The 18,460-nt window shown below is 41.0% G+C and overlaps 1 protein-coding gene across 3 annotated transcripts in view; it reads left to right on the plus strand.

The window, feature by feature from the left end:
• The window catches only part of arhgap9 (Rho GTPase activating protein 9), a 57,783-nt gene that overhangs the window by 20,934 nt on the left and 18,389 nt on the right, over positions 1 to 18,460 (plus strand). For 2 of the 3 annotated variants that reach the window (XM_052076014.1, XM_052076012.1), the window contains exons 2-6: positions 10,701 to 11,026; positions 12,274 to 12,472; positions 12,559 to 12,926; positions 14,827 to 15,062; positions 15,360 to 15,471. In XM_052076014.1, the coding sequence (XP_051931974.1) occupies positions 10,802 to 11,026; positions 12,274 to 12,472; positions 12,559 to 12,926; positions 14,827 to 15,062; positions 15,360 to 15,471 (1,140 nt within the window). In that variant the 5' untranslated portion in view covers positions 10,701 to 10,801. Of the gene's footprint in view, positions 1 to 10,700; positions 11,027 to 12,273; positions 12,473 to 12,558; positions 12,927 to 14,826; positions 15,082 to 15,359; positions 15,472 to 18,460 lie in introns of all 3 variants that reach the window. The other variant, XM_052076013.1, reaches the window with a different exon arrangement.

An 18,460-nucleotide genomic window follows, 5' to 3' on the forward strand; every position in this document is an offset into this window, starting at 1 on the left:
TAGTCTCCTGTCCACCGAAAAGTGTGAAAGAGGTTTAAACAAACAAAGAGGCTCATTTAAGGGGCTCGTAAACTATGTCCACATATCGTTTTCGTGAATTAAGCGGTCTCAAGGGGTGTTCACACGGCAAAATTTGGTCCGGTGCTACACCGGGGCTGCCCCAGTAGAGCGTTCACGCGTGCAAATTAGCTCCGGTGTAGCCCCAGAAAACAGCTTACACCGGACCAAATTTGATCCACCACAGGGAGGTGGTTTAAAAATTTGCTCCGGAGCAAAAGCTCGTTTGCGCAGCAGCACCGATGTAAATTTGCACGTGTGAACGCAACTGGGTTAAATTTGCTCCAGAGCAAATGCTTGTGAAGAGTTTACGTACGGCGAGAATGCGTTGCTTTCACGCTCTGTCGGACTGCATGTGTTTGTTTAATAACGACACAAGACTTAGCTGGTAACATCTTTCCTTTTGTAGGAGACTGGACTGTCTCGGAGTTGTTTGTGTAGTTTGTTCCTTTGTTGTGTGCTCACAACCCCCCACCCCCATATAATTTATTTTGTGATTTCCTCTCTGATTTTCTGTTTGGCGCATTACGTGTTTGCTTTTCTGAGTGTCATTGAAGTCATCGTTGATTTTCGTTTTTCGGGGGCGGTCACTCTCGAGCAGAAGGCACGGAGACCGAGAAGGAGAAGGACGTGCCTGTCCAGTAGTCCTTGAGTTGTGTATACGTTTAAAAAAAACAACAACACGACAGCTCATTTGTTTTCTGTCGTTTTGCTCCGCTGCAGAAACTGCCGTGTGAACGCAAGTGGGGCTGCACGACGCTGTGCCGGTGCTGACATGCTCAGCGGCTTTGTTCGTGTGAACGCTCCACACATTTTGCTGCGGTGCAAAATATATCGCAACAAAATACATCGGTGCAGGGCCGGAGCAAATGTGTGCCCTGTGAGCACCCCTTCAATGTTGCCTGCAGCTGCGCATTGTGCGCGCCAGCATCACCGTGTGCGGCTGGGAGCACGAGAGCTACGCGAAATTGCTCACGAGCACAATTTAGAGGGAACATTTGTCATGCAGACATTTGGCGACTGATTCACAGCCTCTTCTAAGGAAAACCATGTCTGCAAGCTGAATTCTCGCAGTATTTGTGAATTCACACCAACTCCAGAATCCATCCAATAAAATAAAAATATGTGCCATCCTATTGTCAATCCCCATGATAAGTTATTTTATGATAAGATATTTGATTAATTCGGCTTGATGCACTCAGCAGGAGTTGGCCACCATGTGCAAACACGATGCCGTCTCTCAACGGCTTTCAATTCTCGCACACATTTTATTCATAAACTCCTGTATGTAAGTGTTCTGCCCACAGTAAAAGTTTCGGGCCATTTCATTAATAGAAATCGTGTTTAGAATATTCATTTAGTTATCGCGGTGCATTGTGGGTAGCAGACGCCGTGTTGGTAGCAGACTAATCGTTCCAGAAAGCCCGATTGTGGTCGTTGCAACTGGTCCTCCTGAGTTATATTCCTTTCGTTTCACCTTCGAAAGCAATGGCTGTAAGTCTGCTTGTGCTTAGAATTATTTAGAAATGTGTTTCGGAGATCGTTTTTCTTCAATTGTTGTCATTGAAACTCGCTAGCTCAGAGTACTGCTAACGACATAGCGATGATGCTAAATGAATGCTAACAACATAGCGACGATGCTAGGTCGGTGCTAGCGAGCTAATTAGCATGCGAAAGAATCGCGAAAACGCCTTGTTTATCGTTGTTTGTCACACTTCGAGCTGCATTTATGTCTTTGTTTAGTACCAGATGATTTGTGTTGTATTTATGTACACGAGGTTAGTGTTTAAATCTGTTCATTTCAGTTTCACTCTACATTTCATTGAGCTGATGTCACAGTTGTTCACTGTATGTGTACACATTGAAGAGATACAAATGTCACATCGTTTTAAAGTGTTATTTTCTTTGTCCAATTGTAATGGTCAGACAGTTTAAAATTATGCTAAATGCAACGTTTATTTGTGCCTCAACAAAAACAACTGATGAAAAGTGGCTTTAACGAGCCTCGAACCTCTCTTTTGTGATGTAATACATTTTTCTACTTGTTTAAGTACAGTACTTTTGGATCTAGACAATGTAAAATGTAATGTAGACAAGAAAAAAATGCTATGTCCCTTCATTGCGTTCTATTGAATACAATTAAAGTTTTGCAAAAATGATGGTGGATTTTGGGTAGGACTGAGGCTTTACTTAATTTGGGTATTGTTATTATTGATTGCATTTCCAATTTTAATTGGATACATTTAACCAAATCACATGGAAATAATAGGAGTCCAACACAAACTCAGAACAAACATATTCAATAAAATACATTCCTCACAAAAAATTGAATTCACATAACTTGTAAAGGTCTTTGAAAAACAAACAAAAAAAGCTATGATGGCCAGTCCCTCCCACCCCCTCCAGCCCGCCCTGACAGCACTTGGTAGCTCCTTCAGCCAGAGACTGTTACACCCGCGCTGCAAGAAGGAGAGATACCGACGCTCGTTCCTACCGACTGCTGTCAGGCTGATGAATAAAAAATAACGATCATAATAATAATAATAATTAAATGATGTGAAGGAAAATTGTAAGTAGTACTGCGATTTATCCATTTTGTGTTCATATTGCATTTAATTGAAAGATGTTTGTTGTTTTTTTCTCTTTCTTCTTTCTACATACATTCTTGCTGCTGGAGGCTGTAAATTTCCCCAGTGTGGGACGAATAAAGGATATCTTATCTTATCTTAAATAACTATTTCTCAAGGTGGCTCTTCAAAGAGCAGCAAGGGGATTTGTCATTTATAATTTTGGTCCAGTACCAAATTTCGACACTAGTTGAAGTAGAGAGCAAAAAGTGTGAAATTGTTGCAGTACCAAATTTTGACACGAGCTGCAGTAGAGAGCAAAAAGTGTGAAGTTGGTGCAGTACTGAATTTCGACAGAAGCTGCAGTAGAGAGCAAAAAGGGTGTGAATTCCCGGCGAAAAATTCTCAACATGGACCCATTCTGGGGACCTTTGGGGAAAAGCACAGGGTACCCGTTTTGGACACTTTGGAGTTGATTTAGAGGGTGTCAAAGTGAGGACCGGCCAAAATGTCCTCACTTCGTCAAAATGTCCTCACTCCGTTGGTTAAAAACTCACACCGGTCCTCACAATGTAGTGAGTACAAGAACACACACACACACACACACACACACAAACACAGGTACCCATACATATTACGAGCCGTCACAGAATAAAGTGCAGTGTGTGTTTGAGCACGTCTCTGTGCTCTTGCTCTGATCATCAATAATGCATGGCTTTGGCAGGATGAAAGACTGTTTTGACTCCGGGCGCATGTCTCTTATGTAGAGAGAGAGAGAGACATCACACCTCATAACTGTAGCATCCATGCACAAAGTGAACCAATGCAGAGATATCCCTCTCTCTCTCTCTCTCTCTCTCTCTCTCTCTCTCTCTCTCTCTCTCTCTCTCTCTCTTTTCCTCCTCAGAGAACACACGCGGGTTTCATAAATAACATTGACTTTTGGCACGTTTGCACTAAATCATGTTATTGATCATGTATTCGCCAAAAGGGAGAGAGACAGTCTGCCTGTTTGATTTGAAATTGAGTCAGTTATACAGTTTAAAGACCCTACATATGAAATAATCCCAAAAACGTAACATGTTATCACAAAGATATGGGGCCAGTGTCGGTTTTTACAGGAGCACCAAAACTTGGCTCATAAAAAGACTTCACGTTGGACTTCGCATCATGTATTTTTTCACAATGTATACAGTTCGCTGTTATCTTACAGGTCAGTCTTCCGCCCTTGTCAATATACCCCAAGTACCCAGAAATACACAGTCTGTTTTGAGCCCGACTAAAATTAGCCCGTTTCGAGGTGGCAGACGTGTCTCTTATAAATAAAATGTATTATTATTATTATTATTATTATTATTAGCATGCAAATATGACCCACACGACCACCACCTATTCTCTTTCTGAGCCAGTTACGACTGGCCTTCGTTACCATAACGACTATTCCAGTATCCATAGTGTGGCTACTTGAGTCTAAAAAAAGGATATGTGAACTTTGACACAGGTATTTTGTAAATTAGCTGCATTGTGATTTCACAATCAAGCACACTCTCATGACAATTTCAGAATTAGATGGCTAAATGCTAGTTTACTGTGTATCTGTGTCTCAGCTCTGGCAATAAACTCCTCAGTCTCCACTTTGCTGCAGGGGAGCCCTTACTCACCTATCGAACATGGTGAAAAGTATATGCAGGAGATCCTTATTCTCGTTCATTGTTGTATGGTAGTGTGTCATGTTGCGTGTAATATCCGTTTACATTAGTTGGTGCCATTAGTTGGTGCTCGCTTTTCAGGTCTTTTTCGAGACCTTTTTTCCTCATTCAATGCAAGTTGATAGTTTTACCTGATTTGTTTTTGTTTACATTCATTGCATCAATCCAATGTTCCAACTCTGTGCTTTTTACATGCAGATGTAGCTACAGTGTGTATGTGTATGTGTGTGTCAAAATGAGAGAGCGCCTGGATGCCTTTGATGTTCCTCATTCACTCACACTCTGCAACTCAAATCCCATGCCTCATCTGGCTTTGAAGACCTTGATTATTCAAGCTGCCCTCTTTGTACTTCAAACATATGGAAAGAACAACGGCTATGACGCTGCACCCGATTTTGTATTTATTTATATATATTTTTTGCTCCCTGTCAAAATGGAACAGGTTCTAATTAGAAATGTTCACATGATACATTTCATAGGGGTAGATCGCATCCATCATAACAAAGTTCTTTCATGTGTACTTTTTTCCAATGAGCTTTGAACATTAAACCATTTTGAAGGAGGAATTTCAAGCTCGTTTTGATCTTTTTGTAACTGATCTGAGTTGGAAATGAATCAAACTAACTTCTAAGCACTCAAATAAATGTTTCTGTTAAGGAATATAAGCAAACAGTTTGACATCATGAAATAATAATAATAATAATAATAATACATTTTATTTATAAGCGCCTTTCAAGGCACCCAATAGTCATGTTTTTAACTATATTTCAGTATTTTTTTGGAAAACAGTATTTATATGGCACCTTTCAGAGGAACCAAAGACTGTTAATAACTCATTGGGGGACTAAAGTCTCCAGTGTATCTAAAGCCTATGCATGCATCATTGTTCAAATGCAGGCTTTTGTGAAATGAATAAGTGAAACCAAGTCACAATCATTCTGAAAGCTTTTCCATTCTATTAAGATGAATTAAGTCAGAATATTGATGAGAAAAATAATAATTTACATCACACTTGCATCCCTCACTGAGCAGTGAATGCTTGAGAACAGAACATAGCAAATTTGGGGCTTTCATCAGGATGCGTAAAGTATTCCAAAGATGTTCTCAGTTTTTACTTTGTTTTTAGTTTGCTGTCGCCAAGAAATTTTGAATAGTTCGGGACAAGTAAGAACTGTCTGTGATAATCTTTGCATCACTTTACGAACTCTGACAAAACCCTCGTCCGCAATTATTTACATGCATCCACTGCTCATTGAGATACCAGATTTAGAATCTAAAATTGCTACAAGCACACAGTTAAAATTATACTACACAGAGAAAAAACAAAAAAACAATGGGGCACATCAAGGTCGATTAAAAGCCAGTTTCAAGATGAAGGACTTGTTTTTTGAAGGGTTGTGGAGTCCGGAAGTGGCTGTGTAGGGACTTCCACAGATGTGCTGCGGTGGTCACCCATGGTCTGGAGCTTGGTTATGGGAGTTTGGAAGAGCATATGTTCCCAGTTGAGTTTGCTGGCTGAGGAGTTCTTTGGGATATGATGGGGCTGTGTGTCATCGGCAGTGGAAGGAAATGACTTACTGGCTGAGTATACAGTAGAACCGAGGGGAAGCATAGACAAGTGATAACTATTTGACCAAGTACAGACCCTTGAGGGACACCGCATCTGAGAGTGAGTGTTGGAGACCTCGAAGGTCACATGACTTCCATCCTAACAAAATGGGTCCTGCCAGAGAGACAAGATGTAAACCAGCCTTGAGCAGAGTTTGGGAGCCCAATATCTTCACGGTGGTGCTTAAGAATAAAAAGGTGATTGAAGGTATCAAAAGCAGCTGTTAAGTCTAGCAGAATGAGGAGGGAAGGCCGGCATCAGCGATCATAAGAAGGTCATTCGTGACACGGACCACAGCAATTTCCGTGTGGTGAGCAGAACAGAAACCTGACTGAAATTTGTCATACATTCAAACGGTTGTGAAGCTGAGCTGCGACCACTTTTTTCAGCACTTTTGAAATGAATGGAAGGTAAGAGATTTATCTGTAATTAGCTTGGACTTCTTGGTGGAGAGAGGTTTTTTTTCAGAAGTGGCTTGTTAACAGCTCATTTTAGTGCTGGTGGGACATGATTTTAAGGAGAGGTTTATAGTTATGACAGGGGCCATGGCAAAGAGAATTGATTTTCTCAGTCTTGTAGGAAAGGGGTCCAGGATACAAGTGGTTGGTTTCAATTCTTTGATAGGGGATTCTATTAACACCTTGTGAGACCTCAGAGAAACACCGGAGAGAGTAAAGTACTGTCGGTTGTGAGCCAGTCGACTGTAACTCGAGCTGGATGACTAGGGAAATGAGCGTGAATGATGTCTATCTTGGTTTTGAATAAGTAGGGGAATTTGTTAAAATGGTTGTGTGCAATGTCCAAAACAGGGAACTAGACTTATCTTCTTTCTCCTCATTGCCTCTTATAAAGTTGTATCCAATCCAAATCCAAACTGAACACTGTCATGTCCTGCTGTGTCTTGCTTTCGCACACTCCTGCCTAAGCTCTTCTTTTCCCCATCGACATCCTCGTCCCCACTACCGCACACTCTCTGGTGTGGGTGGCACCAAACACCCCAAAGCAAAGAAAACAAATAATGCACACAAAAATGATAATGGGTCAGTTACAGTGTGATTGGTTACTCATTGACGGTTTTGTAAAGTTGTCTGGCAACCAGTCCAGAACTTCTCTCGTCAAAATTCCGCTGGGATAGACTTTAGTTCCCTACAAATGAGTACAAGTGGTTTGAGGCGAATTCAGACTGTCGATATTTTTTCATTGTACAGAGGTGATTTGCTGCGTGGTCAGTGTAAAACCCTTGATTGGCATTGTTCCTATTAGATAATCACGTGTAGGACACATTATGTTCGTGCTGATTTACGAACATGAGGACACATGACATAGCCCTGCGCACTGATCAATAAGTCAATTAGCTGGGCTGCTGCTCATTTACTTTCATTACCGATACTTTTATTACCCACTTTGACTGCCTCCATAACTACTTGTGAACATTTGCTTTACTTGCACGGCTGGTTTAACAGCATACTAATATCCCTTTTTATGTTCACTTCAGAACCGAGGCGTCAGTTTGATTCACTCGTTTTCCATTTGCTCGGATGGCTTTACACGATAAATACGCCTTTTGCCATCAGCCTTTGGCAAAGGCACTCAGTGCCTTTGTCTGCGTCCGGTGCCATATGGACTGCTCACGGCATTTTGGTGTGTGAGGCCATGTGAGCTCACTCCATCGTATGAAGCTGATTTAAAATACGTCTAGTGCTTTGAATTGAACCGAATCAAATCATTTCATATTAGATTCAAATTCTCCCTAGATTCAAGCATTGTACAGATTATGGTGCTATTTCCCCCTCATATAAAATAATAGGATCATATTACCTGGTCTAGAGTCAAAGCAATGTGAGCGAACTATATTTTTAATGGATTATGGGATCTTCATCAACAAATGTCGAAGCATGTGGCATTTTAACGACCGAGCTATCAAAGTAGTAGATTCATTGACGATGACGTAATTGCTCACAAGCTGAGTCTTATCCGGCTTCTTCTTGGGCAACAACTTGAGGTGCTGTTGTTCTGATGCCAAAGTGTGCACACTTGTGACAGGCATTTGCACAGAGACTTGTTGTGTCATTCTATAATATCCACTTGTTTTGGCACATTTAGACCTGAATCGGTTCAAATTTGGCGAACAAAAGAATCTCTTTCTATTTGTATGCAGTGAGAAATGCTTGCATTCATGTACATTTTCAGCATGTATTTATGTATTTATTTATTTATTTATTTTCGAGAAGTGTGGCCCGAGCTGCATTACACCACCACCACCAATGTAAGAGGAAATGGGATTTTACTCATGTTAGAAAAAAAAACAGGAGGACATCACATGAAAGATTTGTCCCATAATAACAAGCCAATTTTTTTTGGTGAATTATCAAATATATTTCCTTAAGGATTAATGTGTAACAACAAAATTGTAGCTGAACATAACATGTACAAAAGGTGCTGCTTCCAAACTAATTTAGTGAACTTGAGATCTGGCCGCTGTATGCTCACAGTGAACAATAAGCAGAACTTTGGTCAGTAGAGAACAGTAGAGAACAATTGTTCCAAAAAGAGGCTTAACATGGTTTATTGAAGTTTACTGCCAAACTCAACGCAAAACAAGGAATTACACTTTGTGTATTTAAGGCTTAGCTTTTCAGTCTGTTATCTTATTGCTATTGCAAACTGGCAACTCCATTGCTGTGACTTCACCCTTCAAGCAAAGGGTTGAACACAAATGATGGAGCATCATATGTAGAAATCATATATTCTTTCTCCTCTGTGTAGTACAGCTATGCGTTCCATGTTGGTGAGCTAAAAAAAGCTGAGACAAATTAATGAACAGTATAACCATCTCTCTGTGTTATACTATCTCCAGGTGGCCAAGACGGCACATCGGGAAGAGGAGCACAATGGCCATTCAAGTGAGGCAGTGTGACAAGGCTCCAAAATAGCGATTTTGTTCGCAGTTTGCGAGTCATTTTGCACTTCATTGAAATACATTGAAGAGCAATACTGTACTGAGAATCCAAGATTTGTAAGACTTAACACACTTATGCCGCTAACTGATATGTGCCTCATTCAAATCAACTCTTATCAAGGCACCATTGTAGTCCCTACTTTTACTATTATGATATTTCAATGTTATCTTTTTCAAATAGAGTTTGTGCTACCCAACCACTACCATTACTGCGGTGCAGTTGAGTTTTAGTCTAATTCTCAGCAGCCGAGGACTTCACTGCTTCATCGCTGTGTTTTAATACCAGTGGGATTATCAAGGTTGAGCCAGTGAACCCTGCCCTTCCCATTTCACTACTGTCACACACAGCACCCGGCTTTAGCTATGTACTCACATTGTAATTTATTTATTATATATTTTTTTGTCATTCATTTCCCATCTTGTCTTAATTTAGCCTTTGCCTTGTAATTCTCTGGGATTTCTCCTTCATGCCCCTCATTTTCTTGTAGCATCATCTGGCCTGATTGGGACCAAGCCTTGTCGCGAGGTGCCCTTGAATGCCACCTTTAGCCCGTTAGGCTTGTGTTCTTTGTGTGTGCGTGTGTGTGCGCGTGCGCGCTTGCGTAGCCGTGATGTTTCTGGTAGAAAGTTTGACTGCTCTTATGTAAGCAGCCAGTAGAAGTGGAAAGGCATACGGATGCTATTTTGGGCTGATGCATCCCTTGAAATTCTCCAAACACATGATTTATTTACATACAGGTACACCATCCAAACTTGGATGGTGTATCATCCAAACTATCATCATATTATGCTATCATCATATCAAACTATCATCATATCATGCCACCACAGAAAGGTACCAGTGATGCCAAAGGGGAGTCTTGTGATTGGAACTGCTCACAATAGGGTTTGAGCCAAGATTCAAACCCAGAACCTCTCAACTTTGAGGTTCACAGACAAACCATGAGCGCTGTCCCAAATTAATTTATCAATACATAAATGACGGACACCTTCCTGTTTCCTTTCGATCAGGGGTCTTTCAGGCATCTAGCATTAATTTTGTTGTAGTTACTTTTGTTAGAATTTTTTTACTTTTTGGGGGCCTCACAACGTCCCAAAACTCACCGATTCTTGCATGTGGATGTATCCTGGGAAAATGTGGACTCAAAACAACCCCTTAAATTAATGTAAATTTCCCCAGTGTGGGACACATAAAGGATATCTTATCTTATCTTATCTTATCTTATCTTAAAAGCTTGTTGAACCAGCAATTGAGTTCAACTTTGCGTGCTCCACTTTTCTGTCTTAGCATTCTATTCAGAAAATTAGCAAAGTGACATGCTACTCACCGGTTTCTTGAGATCTGAGGCTTCTCCTCTGTGTCACAAGACCGTCATATCAGTCTCTGATATATAGCGATGGGCCATTTTAAAACGTTTCTGGATAAATAATACACGAGTCTCTTACAATGACTAAAAAAATTTGCAGTTAGCCGCAGCACTCCCATCACTTTAGGAAGAATACTTGAGTCTTCTTGAGCCATGCTACATGAATTTGGGTGTGGCCAGCTGCGATTCCTCACGATCTTTGTCACTGATGAAAGTAAAACTTGCAGGCACACATGAATCAGACAATACTTTATCTAATAATATTTCCAACCATTTCTGAGAGATTTTGACCGATTGCTACAAATGTATTTTGATCCTGTTTTTACTTCAAATTTTGCAAGTTAGGTTTGATGACTAGCCATAAAACTGCAATTCTCAAAACCTATTATATTTTTAGTAGCCTTACAATTTCCCTTATGTTTTGTTTTCCAGAGCATGGAACTAGCCAGGTTGCAGGCCCGTTGTAATCCAACCAGGATCGCCGTCATCCACCATCAGTGCACCCTTCGCTGAGGGAGCAGAGAAGAAGAACCATGCTGTCTGGCACTTGGCGGCGCTCAGTGGGGCACCAGCAGCAGCCTGCTGGGGTGCCCACGGTTAACACCAGGGGGGTGACCCTGTGCGGCGTACCCAGCGGCACAGTAGTTCTCGAGGCCCAATATGATTACAACTACCGCGGTGCTGATGGAAGGCAAGTTTGCATTCGGGAAGGCGAACGCTTCATACTCCTTAAGAAGTCCAACGCCGACTGGTGGCAGGTGAGGGAACAGTTACGGTAAATATTTCAAATGTCTTAACCCTATGAGAATCAATAAATATGGATAGCATTTGCTTTTTTCTTTAACTCTTGAAGAACCAAGACATAAAAGTGAACATTTTCATATTTCTTGAAGTCAGATAAAACAAAAATCAGTCGTTTTTACACATTGAGCCTTGACCACATCGTTGAGATGTCACTTGATGGTTCAAAAAGAAAACAATTATGAAAACTAACCATAAGAGTGGCCAAAATACGGAGAAAGGTCCCTTAAAAAAATCGCACCTTTGAGCACATTGAATGCACTCTATATTTGGATTGTTTATTCCATTGCTATTTTCCCAATGCATGGACATATTGGACAATACTACATATTGTATTTCTAACTTCATCTCAATTGTTTAAGGTGCAACATTACACCTTTATTATATATAGCTATAGATATTATATGTGTTATATTTTATATTGTATATTTCATTCTGTACTGCATACAGTTCATTTTTTAATTTATTTTTGTGCATGCAAATACTTTTTGTTTTTCTACTTCCTTCCTTTAAAATTTTTGCTGCTGTAAATTGCGAATTTCTCCATCGTGAGACACATAAAGGTTTTCTTATCTTCTATTATTTGAGCTCTACAATAACAAAAGGTGTTGTAAATTAGGTACATACTTCCTTTACAAACGTGGCAGACCAAACTGTTGGCAACTAGGAGAAAGGCATCTGTACAATGGTCCTTTAAACTAATTATTTGCTTTCTTAATGCGCTGCACTGATTTGCCAAGTCGGTAATTAAAGGGCTAATATATTGACTTAAAGTCAAGTGGCTGACTCATCATGACCAGATTATGTTTGTGCTGGTATGCACTATTATCTAGCTAAAGATTGAAGGATAGTTTCTGACATTTATAAATGTGTTGGGTTTTTCCCATTTAGATTGCATAACATGAGGTATTATGAATTCTCTCTGCTCTGTGGTAACAACTATTACTGGAAATTAGTTTGGGGCGTGCGCTTCCTCTTCCTCTTGCTCTAGTTACATACGGCATCTCTTCCAGTTATTTAAAAAAAATGAAAATAACAGAGGCACAAATGAGGTCAAGGCTTCTTTGTTCAAAAATGACTGATAATATATTAAATATATGATGAATGAGATCGTTTGGCCAAGTAGGTAACATTAGCCACTAGACCAACTATCTTGTGTCCACTGCAGATGCTTAAATAGGGGTTTGTGTTTGTGGTGTAACAGGTGCGGAGGATAGGGGCCGCAAGTAAAACAAAGCCGCTGTACGTGCCCGCTACATACGTGACCGAGGTTCCTGTCGCGCCCATGCCCTCGCCCCAGCGCCTCATCATCTCGGCTGCGCTCAACTCTAACGTCCGCATCTTGCCCCGAGTGGCGCTCACGCCGAGCCCCACAGAGGCTACCGATCACAATCATCACCAAGGTAAAGTGAGAAAGAAACACAATGCGAGTCTTTTTTTTTCTTCCTTATAATACAACCATTGTTGCTCTTAAATGCTCACATCATAGCGAGTAAACCCATCTACCGCTCCATGGAGAACCTCAGCTCCAACAGTGCCTTCAGAGGTCTTGACACCGATGGCAACTTGGGTGGTGTCCGTTTCTCCACCTTCGCGTTCAACTCTTCTGCCTCCGCGCCAGGCCACCTTGTGGTCCCCGGGGATGCACCCGCCTCACAAATGCCGGCATGCAACGGCAGGGTGGTCCCCATGATCACTCGCAGCCAGAGCCAGTGCAACCTGACGGACAATGTGGTGGAGAACCCTTATGACGAGGTGGGCGGGAGCTTCAGCAGACAGGTCAACTACACCCTCCCGAAGAAGTCCTGTAGCCAGTGGGACATGCTGGGATCTTCCGGCAAGACCAACCACTTGCAGGTAGGGATGTGAGCATGTGGGGGGGGGGGGGGGGGGGGGGGGGGGAAGAAAATGCGCACGCTGTGATTGGAGTTAATTGTTTTGTGTCGCATCGTAATCGGATTCAATCATCTTGTCATAGGAGTGAAACTTATTGTATCATGATTGGACTTTTATCACGACATTGTAATTAGAGTGAATCATATCATGTTGTGCTTTCTGTATTTCGTATGAATGGTTTCATGTCCGACTACATTTGGAGTGAATTGAATTGCGTGATAATTCGAGGGAATCGCATTGCGTCATCATTGGACTGAGTCATATTCTGGTGTGACTGCGATTACGTTGCATCGAAGTAAGAATGAAAGGTAACATCATTGGAGTGATTTGTTTCTTTTCATAATTAGTGTAAATGAGGTTTTATAGCAATTGGAGCTAATCTCATCACGTCGTATATTCATACCTCATGATGACTGGAGTGAATGGTGTCTCATGACAACGCAGTAGAAGCCAATAATATCTGAACGCAATTGTAGTGGCATCTTTCAAGATAATTTTTCCGAAGAATTTACTTGACTTGGGAATGGTACAACTTTGAGGACATTTGAATGTCCCAATTCTCTCCTCTGTCTTATCTCTAAATCCATCACCAATAAAAAAAGTGCGTACTTGATTCAACTTATGTCCATTTTTTAATTACCGGTACCAGAACTGTTGTGAAGCAGCTGCTCGTCTTTCATTCTAAAAGTAATATTGCTCTATTAATAGTCTGGTACGAAGCAAAAGGTTGAAAGTCTGTTTCTTCTTCACCATCCAGTGTGACATTCAGTAGCTATGACAGCTAGGGGTGCGTTTCATTCACCGTGTGTGCCTTTAATAATCCCCACAGAGAATCAATCATGTCAGTAATGACGTCAGGGCATCCCAGAATTACATCGAGTCAATGCAAGTCATTTATTCTCTCTCTCTCTCGCTCTCTCTCTCTCTCTCTCTCTCTCTCTCTCTCTCTCTCTTTCTCTCTCTCTCTCTCTCTCTCTCTCTCTCTCTCTCCATCTCCCTTTCAACCGAACTCATTGTGCGCTTAATCCCAGTAAGCAGGATATGCTGCTCTTTATCCCTTGAAATTTCTCTCACAAATTGAGTTGGTTAGAGAGGAGGAGAGAATTTACACATTTTGCAAAGGTTGTTTTTTTTTTGTTTTTTTTTTGCAATACCTCAAATAGATTCCAACAAAATAACACATTTTAAAGAACTTTAATTACATTTTCAGGCTGAAATGGCAACCATCATGAAACTTTTAACTGTACGGGCAATGTTTTAAAGAACATTTCAATGTTTTTAACAGTAAGACAAGTAATGGTCACTCCATTTCCTGTTCACTATCACGCTTGTCTTCTTTGCCATAAGTGGAATCCTTCTATGGCGGTCACAAAAAAGCAAAACAATCTAAAGAAAAAAAACAAAACACATTTCATTTGGATGATTTCAATTCTTCGGTGGTCTTGTTTTCAGAATGTGAGCGGTATCCAAGGCACCTGGAAAAAGCCCATTCTACCACAGGTTGAATTGTGCAAAATCCACATAGGAAGTCAGAACCCGAGATTAAAACCCAAAACCTCTGCTGTGAGGTTGACATACAAACCGCAATGTCTAATTTCATGAAAAAAGATCTTCATTTCATGACCTCCCAGTAACCTCTTGTCTTAATCCGCAGTGACGTGTTCTTGCACTGCTTGTTGGATTTATTTGCTCTGCTCTTCAATCGTCACAGTTTCGCATGAAAGTCACAGGATCAATACATCCCGCGTTTACATTTTGATATGTAATACACATCTGTTTGCCTGCGTAAATCACTTAACTTGTGTGAGATCTCAGCACATTTAAAAACCATTTATCGTTAGGCCTCTTTTATTTTCTCCAGGTTCCGACAGAGTCCTATTTGTCCCAGTTGTCCTGGCAGGACTCGCCGCTCTACCTTCAACCGCAAGTAGACAGGCGTCCTTCGCGGATGGACCCCCCCAGTCCGAGCCCCGGCCAGCAGCCTCTGCAGGTCATGGATCTGTGGGAGCAGTATGTGGACCCATCTTCTCTGAGAAGCTACTATGTCAACAGCATCACCAAGGAGAGATCCTGGAAGCCTCCTCGGAGAGCCCGTGGCTCCCGCAACAACAAGCAGGTTCGCCGTTCATTCTCAACATGTGTGTCATGACAGGTCTTCTCGAGATTAACAGCTTTATTCATTGACATCTCCCGAAAGGGATGTTAGGAAGGTCATCGTTTAAAGATGAAAGAGTCGTCTCATTTCTATGCTCACTTAGTCCGTCAAAATCAGCACGAGTGAGATTATTTCGAGCCAAAGAACACCATGTAGCGAGGTGTGTGTTTAAAGAAAATCCAGTTCATCCAAGTTTTAAAGAAAAAATATTGAACTCTGTGTTCTTTCCTCATTTTCACCTGCTGTCGTTTCCCCTCGCAGGTCCTTCCAGCACAAAACAAAATATTACCAAGAGAAACAAGCCGTCTGACACTGCCACTTCCCGCAACCTCCAATGGTACATTGCACAGGGTAAGCTTCCTGCAAGCGTCCCACTGTGAAGGGATTGTTTAACAACATGGACATGAATGACGTGTGTAGTGTTTTCATGTTGAAAACTTGCCAGGTGGGAGCAGAATTGAAAAATAAATGCATCTTAAGACTATGTGTACATGCGACAATGACTTTCCTCCCCCTCCTCCCTGACATACAAAAGTTGCGATTTCATTTGATCATAGTTCTTTTCACCAGAATTCAAAAAGAGGGCACCAAAGCCCAGTCTAATAGAAAATAAGTTCCCATTACACAGGGCAAAAGTAGGAATATGTTTCTATGAGACAGAAATTGAGACTAGGTTTTGATGCCATGGCTATTTCTTTGGTCGTCGCCTTTGTGGCATTTTAGGGCCTCTTCAGGAAGAGCCAAATAGCAAATAGGTGAGTTTTTCTTGGAATAACAAGTCCCAAAATGAGTTAGTGAATCGGTGAATATGCGAGGCGCAAAGTAAGGAATATGCAGGGGATGCACTGTACATAGAGCAGTCTGCACAATCTAGTTTAAATGCCAAATTTTTGTGAAGTCCAAAAAAAAAGAGACCAAGATATATCATGTTTAAAAAATTATTCTACCCTTAATGTGATCTATAACCTGTACAATTCATAATAATCACATGATGGCACCCCAAAGTCTCGCCGGCTTCACATACAGCCAAAGTTTTCAAAGTGACTCATTTTTTTGTGGAGCACTATAAAAATATGATGCGGACAAACAGTATAAGCTACTTAGTAATAAATATTTGATGTCAGTTTAGGGTACCCAAAGTAATCGCAGAGGCCCTGCTTGTGTGCAGCTACATTATCTTAGTTGTTTATTTTGACTTCCCCTCTCAAAAAGATTTCTTTTGTTGCAAGTGTATAAATAAATAGATTGTAGGCTCTGTTAATGCTGGGAAAGGGTTTGAAATGATTTATTTTGGTCTCAGTTTTTTGTATTGCAATAGCGTGGCATTTCAACAAGGCTGTGTTTTCATTATGTTATTTCTATACTTTACTGTGTTTATTTTCTCATGCAAGAATTCCTCTCAACTACTTTTAGTGGTGTAATGGTCCACAGTGTGCTCATTGGCTTGTTCGGAATGTTGCAACAATGTTTTAATTAGGCTCCCTCACAATAATCATGAGTTATTAACGACATTAGCATAATTCATACGCCAGTGTGTGCTTAGACAAATAGCCGGGCCTCTACATGCCTAGAATGAAAGCAAGAGTGAGATAAAGTATGAGCATTAGCACGCCTCCGAAGTAATTTTCAGGCTCATGCAGAGTGCACAGAGGCTCGGGACGAGCACTACGCACCGGATTAAGAACCCGGCTAAATTAAAAAGTAGGATTACATCTCAGGAGTTGCCCCATCATTGCTGACTGACTCTAACTGCCCCGTGACGCATTGCCGGATAATCCCCCGCAACCCCCGCAGGGAATGACGAGGTAATGCCTCTTTGAGCAGACGCGGACCAGCAGAAACCATTAGTTAGACCTCGTGGGTATTTTGAAACCCAAAATATTACTACATCTAAATCACTCATCTCACTTGGACCTCCTCCTGACCCCCGGCAGATGTCATTCGCCGCTTTCAATAGCTTTTAAACATTATGCCGACACACAATGTCGTGTTTTAGGGTTGATTTTGCATCATTTACATTGGCTAAAATACAATACAATACATGCTGATTTATATATAATGTTAAATGCCAGACCAGCGTTTTTTTTCTCGATGCCGAGTCATCCTAGGCCTGATTATCATTGTCTTGAATGAGCGTTTTGCATTTTCTCTTTGCATCATCCTTGCGTTAGTATTGTATCAATGAGTATAAAGCTCATCAAAAATACAATCTATGAGGGGAAAAATGGCATCAAAGGGGTGATTCCCCTGTTAAGGTTGTGCGATGTGCATTGACCCATATATGCCGCTTTATATTGGAGAAATGCGCCAACCACGTAGGAGCTCGGCCAAATGCAGTGTACTCTCACATGACTTTCTCATATTATTTCATAGTCCGAATGTTTTTTGTAACATCATTAAGGTGAGCACTCTACTGAATTTATATAGTGTATGTACCGGTAATGTACCGTTGGTCTACTCCTACACATGCATATTTCCATTTTCCTGCGTATTGTTTGCTCTACTGTACTTGTAGCTTGAGTTAAGCGGCTTATTTTTATTTTTTTAGGTCACATTTTTGATGTCATATTACCAACAGCATTGACTTTTTCTTTAAAATTTTACAAATAGGGCTCCATAATGTCAAGGTGCAAATTCATAAAAGAAGTTATTTGTCCACGTTGGTTTGGATGCAACATTCCAACGATTCTTGAGTAATGCTGAGCTAAATTGCATTTATTGGACAGTTTTCCATCGTACTTTTTCTCCCCCTTGACAAACAGGTTCTCATTTCTGTCATAATGCTTTTGAAAGGGCCTTCTCATGGTGAAAAGTATTGGATCATTGTGCCATCAAAATGGTGAAATAGTGGTCACTACCAGGAAGCTTGTGTAGTTGTAGCCGCAGTAAAGTAAAAACACTGGTTCCATAATTTCAAAGCTTCCTTGTGCAGTAGATGCCGATTGGCACCCTTTTGAGTGCCAAAATGGTGAACTCAATTTCTTAATGTCATGTTTAATCTTTACAATAAAATGCAAGCAGAAGGTTGAAGGTATATGATCAATGATCCACTGACAACTGCAGAGGGCGAACTAATTTTTGCCATTTTGCAGGATAGTGATGAGAGGGCACTCATGAATCAGGAAAAAGGCTGAGTCAAAACTGAAACTAGACCATGATTTTAAATCTGAAAGATATGCCTAAACTTATTATACTTAAAAAAAAATGTTCGCTCACTATGTTTGTTTGTGTCTCATATGGAACTTGAGGGAAGTCTCCTGCCATGTTTGTGTTATTATACTAATTTAAAAATGTCAAGTTCCGCACGGGGGCGGCCCGGTAGTCCAGTGGTTAGCACGTC

This window comes from Hippocampus zosterae, chromosome 9 (genome assembly GCF_025434085.1).
Source record: "Hippocampus zosterae strain Florida chromosome 9, ASM2543408v3, whole genome shotgun sequence".
In the NCBI taxonomy this organism is placed as follows: Eukaryota; Metazoa; Chordata; class Actinopteri; order Syngnathiformes; family Syngnathidae; genus Hippocampus; species Hippocampus zosterae.